Raw genomic sequence first — 7,064 nt, 5'->3', positions numbered from 1 at the left:
CCGAGGAACCGGAGTCACCTGGAGTACTAGTTTTTCCGTGCCAGCAGCGAAAATATGCAAACTTACATGTGTGGGTGTGGTGTGACTACAGGTGAAGTGAGCTGGCGGTGGGGTAAAACCCTCCAGCAGGCCCGACCCGCCCGGTCTACACTGGGACAAGGCCAAGCCCCACTGGTTTACTCTGTTGGCTAGTGTGACAAGCACAGATGTTCCAGAACGATTGGTTTATCCCCGCAGAGGATCCAAGCCTCGGCGTAATTGAAGGGGTCTTGCAATAGTCTTGTACTGTAACAGTTTTGCATCAAATGTTATGGGACGTATTGTGTCTGAGACGGAATTCTGAGAGCATTGACCATTCGCTGCTTGAGATAATGCTGGGTCTCCTTCAAAACATCAACCTGAAATCCGACTGGGAGCTTGTCTGGAGGTCAAAGCATATCATCTGATGATTGCAGCGTTAGATGTCTCATTTCTGTACGTCTTAGGTGCCCTGTACATAGCCACCTTTTTAAAGGCCGAAAAATATTATAATTGGCCAGGTTACAGCCCCTTGCAAGTGCGGCTTTACATGTTTTGCAACTCTTCGACTTTCTCTCGGCGCCACTCCTGTACCCTAATCTATACTAGGTTTAGACTGGTATTTAGGTAATTTACGATACGTACGGGACGTACCAGTACAACGAATTTGGTAGGCTAGGCATGGTTTGTAACTTAGTTGTCTATTCTACTATCGACAGACCCAGCCGTCGTTTGGGATTATATTCGTGCAATATGACCTGAGCCGCACCATTAATTAGATGAACTTTAAGTGGTTTCGGAGTATCAAACGTTGTCTACGTCATATCTGCGCCTAGATGTGTACTATGCTAGAACACAATAATTTCCACGTACTATACGGATGTTGCAAGGTTGAGACTGCACTATTCATATGAGTTGTATTTTGTCAAGTTGTATGGTGAAAATATGGCCGCACCAAACTAATCCACATCTTGTATGTCTTGGCCTTCAGCCCTAGGCGAGGGTGTTCTAGCAGCTATGATGAGAGGGTGATTTCCAAGGAATGATTTAACAGCTGGGGCATAAGGTGGATTGATGTGCACTCCACGGGTCACATAAGCGGTGAGCACGGCTGATGAGGCTGAAAGAGGCTGCAGACAATTGTTCCCGGTGAGCGGTGATTGATTTGACAATGCTTTATGCTCATCTACCCAGTCAAGGAAAGTACAAGACGCTGACCTGGATTTCGGATGACTAGGCCCTAATACTTGGTTTCTCAGGTGAGAGCATTGTTTCATTAGAGTTAAGGCATTGTGCATTTTTCCCTGAGATTTCCAAGTATAGGCAAGGCCCGCCATGCTGGTCAAAGTGTCAGGATGCTCAGCTCCTAGCACGGTCTTCCTTGCCTCCAACACTCGCACCTCTAGCTTCTCAGCTTCATTCCATCGACCTTGATTTCGGTAGGTTGATGCCAGGTTTGCCATGCTGATCAGAGTATTAGGATGCTCAGCTCCTAGCACGGTCTTAGATGTCTCCAATACTTGCACCTCTAGCTTCTCAGCTTCATTCCATCGACCTTGATTTCGGTAGGTTGATGCCAGGTTTGCTATGCTAGTCAAAGTGTCAGGATGCTCAGTTCCCAGCACGGTTTTCCTTGTCTCCATTATTTGCAACTCCAGCTTCTCAGCTTTATTCCATCGACCCTGTTTCCAAAATGTTGATGCCAGGTTTGCCATGCTGCTCAGAGTGGAGGGATGTTTTGCACCAGCTTTCTCCTGGTTGATCGTCATCAGCCTCTTATAAAGTACCTCTGCTTCTTTATATCTTCCATCACTAGCAAGGCAATCTGCTACCTTCTTAGTCAAAGTCAAGTAATTGTTCTCTTGTACCACAAATTCATCTTCATGCACAACTGCTAAAGCGTGAGGAAGATATTCCCGCCAAAGTCCTCGTTTGGTGTGGTGATTATCTGGGAATACATTCTGCATATTATCAGCCACTCTTTGGATCCAGTAGCTGAATAGCGCATTCTTCCTAAGCCAATTTCGGGTTGCAATATGTACCAGTCGGTGCATATTGATATCCATGTCTTGGCTGTTCATAAAGGAGTATGCATTTAAAAGCCCCAAAGCATCGACTTTCTGCTTTCTGGATGCAGCTTGAGGAAGTATGGACTGGGGAATGTTTCGCGGATCGATGCAGGCAATAAAAGATAGATAGTTAGCAGCTAATTGATCTTGCTGTTGGATCTGTTTGAATGATATTAGCCAGGAGGTGATCACAGGATTCTGAATATCTTTGTATCGTCCTGGATCCTTGAAGTCTTCGCTTAGGAGTTCCACAGCATCTTGTTCCTGCTCTTGGAGCAGTGTAAGGTAGGTAGACAAATTGATGCCGTTTTCAAGAATGTAAGCTGATGCCTGCGCAATTGCTAATGGGAGAAAGGAGATTTGTTTAAGGAGAGTAGTAGATGTAGCAGGATCCAGGCTTGTCATCGATAAGTTGCCTATCGATAATTATTGTCGATAATCGGCAGAATCCTCACCGCCCACTCACCGACTATCGATAATTATGAAAAGCTTCATGTTAATACTACTTTTTCTAATTCCCCATGAATTGTAATCATCGTACTCAAAAATGGATTCGATACTGATTCATCCAGTCTTTTGTATGTCCCTACACTTGATTCTGTTGAAACTGAGTTCAATACCGCCAACTCAAATAGGGGGAAAACTTTAACAGGCTTGATGACATGGGCCTATACTCGACCAGCACGGGATAATGAAGTGCAATTTCATAAAAAATCTGCCATAAAATACTGCATCCACTGTACAGATTCACCATACAGCACTCCAGTTACTACAAACATGCAGAATCATCTGAAATCAAGGCATTAAATCTCCGTCGAATCTGCTCCAAGTACACTACAACAGACTATAGTCCACCAGCTTCAGCAGCTTTACATCAAAGCACAGTCATTTGGTCAAACCCAAAATATTGATATAAAAGTTTTTCAGAGGATTCTGAGCCAGGATGTTATTAATAAAGCGTTGGTCTCATTAATTATTATACGAAATATTCCATTCTCCCTTGTTGAATGGTCTGAATTTCATGCTCTTGCCGAGTGCTAAATCCAGAATCGGAGAGCTATATTATCATAGCACATACCTCAGTTCCTAAAAGGATCAAACAATCCTGGCAAGCTCGAAAGGATATTGTACGGAAAAAGCTTCAATCTGCATCATCAAGCATCCATCTTTCACTTGACATCTGGACCTCACCAAATCGGATCCTCTTTCTCAGAATCTATGCTCACTTTGTTGAGCAGACTCAAGAAAAGCTTTGTAAAGGCCTCCTTGCTCTTCGAACTGTAGGAAACCATAGTGGAGATGAGCAGTTCGCTACTCTTCTTCCTGTTCTGAAAGACTATAGTATCTAACAAAAGATTAGGTCAATTATTTATGATAATCACACTGCAAATAATAAGCTTTGTCAAGTATTAGGAAATTTTCTTCAGGAAGAAGAAGGAATTACGTGGAACTCTACATATTGTCGCATCTTCTATATTGGCCATGTTATTAACTTGGCTATGCAAGTATTTCTATTTCAAAATATGCTAGAGATGAAGCAACTAAGTTCATAGGATAAAATAGAAACTATAGAAGATGAGGGACAGGAAGAAGACAAGTTGTAGAGACAGGCCACTATTCATAAAATAGACCCGCTGGGAAAACTCCATAACATAGTGACGCACATTCGTGGTTCAGCTGGCCGAACTAAAGAGTTCAAAGATCTTGTAGGGAGGTTGATTCCACTCAATAACCGCACCAGGTAGAATAGCTGATACTATATGCTTCACATGGCGCTCCAGTTTGATGGTGTCATTAACACTTATACTAAACGGCACTTTGCTGAGCTTAAAACAGAGTATCTGTCCCTATTAGACTAGGAGATGCGCTATAGAACTAGCAAATTTCTTTGTCTCTTTAATTGAGCAACCCTGAAGACCCAAGGAGATTGTAACAGTACTAAAGCCTGAAACAGTACATATGATATCTGTGACAAGCCACAAGTCACACCAATTAGGTGGATAACTTGATATCTCCTGTCGTCAACTCACGCATGCATAAGAAAAAGATTCCTTGTAACTAGGATTGTTTTCCTTTCTCAAGCTTCAGTCTCTGTACATTAGGAACAGTACCCTTTGTTAATGAACATCTGGAAGTCACCGAACGACCTTCCGCCATATTGATAATTCCTCCTGTCTAACCAACGGACTAACCTCCCATTACAGAGATCAAGCGACAATTGACAATATGCTTTTTGTGATAGATATTATTATCAAACACTTTGAGAAAGCTCTTGTAAGTATTAATTACTATCCAGCAGTATATGATAAATTATTCTAAATTATGGCAGATTGAATTTATATCAGATAGGGAATTCTGTTCTCAGATTCAGAATGGGTGGGATATCTTTAATAAATACTATAGCAAGTCAGATGAATCTCCCCTCTATGCTGCAGCGCTCATTCTCCATCCTGCTCGTCGAATAAAGTATATTGAAGTGAACTGGAGAAAGAGCTAGCAAAAGCCTACATTATAGAAGGTAAAGAAGCTTTGGGAGGAGTATCGGCAAAAGACTCCTAATTATATAGTTATACAATCATATGAGCAGAATACTCAAGACCTTGATAATTTTAACCTAATTGCTTAAGATTTGGGCAAGTTTGCTCGACTAGCAAGTCAGGATGAATATGAAGATTACAATTCTGAGTCTGCATATGAGGTCCGCATGAGTGCTCTGATATGGTGGTATTAGGATCAACAGCAAAAACATTGGCCAAGATTGTTATACATGGCGATTGACATTCTATCGATTCCTGCGATAAGTGATGAACTAGAACGAGTTTTCTCTGGCGCTCGTCGTATAATCTCTTGGGAAAGGGCTCAACTATCAGCTGAAAACATCGAGAGGATAGAGTGCTTAAAAAACTGGCAAAAGAGTGGGATTGCAGAGGAGAAATACTAGTTAAATCCTTAGATTGTATTGAATCGAAGCCCGGACCGTAATGCCAAGAAATCATCGATGAATCATCGATAATTTATCGTTATCGCTCACCGATAACGATTATTTATCGGCACCTTATCGATTAATCGATGACAAGCCTGGCAGGATCTCTGAGCAAGTCCTTGTGTCCCAGTGTCTTTTCTAATATTTTAGCTGCTGTTTCTTCATCTACATCTGGGATCGGAATAATATTGAATGGTGCCAGCCTCATGGCGAGTTTTCGGTTTCGACTGGTAAACAAAATACGGCCTTGTCCACTTTCCGGGAGAAAATCCTCAAGAGGTGGAGCCGTGTGGCTACCCATTAACCACATCTCTGCATCATCTGCATTGTCAAGAATTAGAAGCCACTTTCCAGCACGCTCAGTATTAAGGTAGCTCTTAACCTGTTCTTTAATGTCTGCCGGATTTACAACACAAAGCCCGAGTATCTGTGCAATTTGCAGCAACATCTGCTTAATTATTGCATGGCTGGTACAGGGGATCCAGAAGACTGAGCACTCCTTATCTCGGTCCCGGATGCGGTGTGCGAGCTCCAGGGCCACTTGGGTCTTCCTGACCCCGCCTAGCCCGGTGATAGCGATTTTTCTAGGACCGTCTTGCATTGTTATTGATTCTTCCAGTTTTGTGATCTCATCCTGACGCCCGACAAAGTTGGGATTCCTTGCGAGCGGTACTATCCAGTGCCTCATCTTCTTGTTGTTCATTAAGTTGGCATCTGGACGGCTAACAGGAATTGCTAATAGCAGCAATTTTGCATAAGCAGCTGCTGTCAATGCTGCATATCCTTGCCACTGTTTCTGTTTATGAGAGTCGCAATAATCGCATATCCCTCGGATCACAAGAGTTGGAAGCTCATCCATCAGCCCGGCCGCCTCCATTTCAAAGCAGAGGATTCCATACTGCTGTGCTAGGCGATCTCGTGTTTCTGAGTCCTTTATTACTTGATCCCCTGATGCAATCAACCCATAGTGAATCCGAGGTGTTCTTGTCTTTCTTGGTTGTTGTTTATATAACTTTTCTTTGTCGCAATATTCACAAGTACCTTCCCCGGCGATATGATGATAAGAGGATTGAAATAAAAAGTCAGCATGCTGGTCTGGAGGTGAAAATCGTCCTTGCATATTAGAGTTTCGTATCAAGGTTTCATCCACTATATGAGAAAGAGCGTCCTCGCCTTCAGTCATTTGTTTAGCCTCTAATTGGCCCATATGTGTCAAAAGCACCTGTGGTGGTTTGTTCACGGTTCCTGTTGCCTCGAATTGACCATTTTGAATCGCCTTGCCATAATCATACTGGATCACTCCACTGTGCTTTCCAGCTGGTTTGCTTACTACTACATTGCCTAATCGAATGTCATGACTTTTACCTGGAACTCTGCCTCCGATCCCCACCATCAATCCATATTGAAGCTGAGGAAAGGTCGAGCGCATGCAAGATCTCATAGTTACGGCAGACACTTTGCTATATATACCGTTTGGTAGGCTGGCGATCACAATACAGTGGCCGTTTAGTTCACTAAGTTGGTAGGCATTCGAATCAGTAGAGGGTATAGGTAGCGGACTGTGGGTTCTGTCCAGCATACTGCGGGCTGCTGCTGCTTCCAGCGGTAAGACGCATATCTATGCGACTGTGTAGTCGTCGCGCGTCATAGTCGTCATTGCGGATCATAGAGGAGGGTCAAACGGGCCAAATATAGATGTCCGATAGTGGCAGAATGAACTGTGAAGCTTTTTTAATTATGAGGGGAGAATGCAAAACTGTTCACGAGGCTCAGAAGGAGGGGTAATAGCATCGTGCAACCTACTGCAAGGCTGACAACGTCTTCGCACGGTCGCATAGCATTGGGCATCTGCATGATAATTAGCTGAAGGCAACAGAAATGCATAACCAAAGTACACCAGGATATTTAACATACATTTATTTTCAAATATCCATTCGATTTGTCGCGATACCCTTTCTGTTTCGATTTGCTTCGTTTGCGTTGAAAATTCTAAA

The 7,064-nt window shown here is 43.1% G+C and overlaps 2 protein-coding genes across 2 annotated transcripts, besides 2 other annotated features; both read right to left on the bottom strand.

Moving 5' to 3' along the window:
* Positions 1-977: 977 nt before the first annotated feature.
* TSTA_007700 (kinesin light chain 1 and, putative) lies at positions 978-2,582 on the bottom strand (the record flags this gene model as incomplete). The annotated part of the gene is made up of 2 exons (XM_002488751.1): positions 978-2,484; positions 2,554-2,582. 2 exons carry the CDS (start codon positions 2,580-2,582, stop codon positions 978-980), a joined length of 1,536 nt encoding a protein of 511 aa, XP_002488796.1.
* A 542-nt stretch (positions 2,583-3,124) lies between these two features.
* Positions 3,125-4,027: a mobile genetic element.
* Positions 4,028-4,473: 446 nt separating this feature from the next.
* Positions 4,474-5,016: a mobile genetic element.
* Positions 5,017-5,149: 133 nt separating this feature from the next.
* TSTA_007690 (uncharacterized protein) lies at positions 5,150-6,924 on the bottom strand (the record flags this gene model as incomplete). Its single annotated transcript, XM_002488750.1, has 2 exons — positions 5,150-6,688; positions 6,874-6,924. 2 exons carry the CDS (start codon positions 6,922-6,924, stop codon positions 5,150-5,152), a joined length of 1,590 nt encoding a protein of 529 aa, XP_002488795.1.
* Between the last annotated feature and the right edge of the window lie 140 nt (positions 6,925-7,064).

This window comes from Talaromyces stipitatus, genomic scaffold (assembly GCF_000003125.1).
Source record: "Talaromyces stipitatus ATCC 10500 scf_1105507295479 genomic scaffold, whole genome shotgun sequence".
NCBI classification, from domain to species: Eukaryota; Fungi; Ascomycota; class Eurotiomycetes; order Eurotiales; family Trichocomaceae; genus Talaromyces; species Talaromyces stipitatus.
The sequence above is the reverse complement of the archived record's forward strand: the minus strand, read 5'-3'. Positions and strand labels throughout refer to the sequence as shown.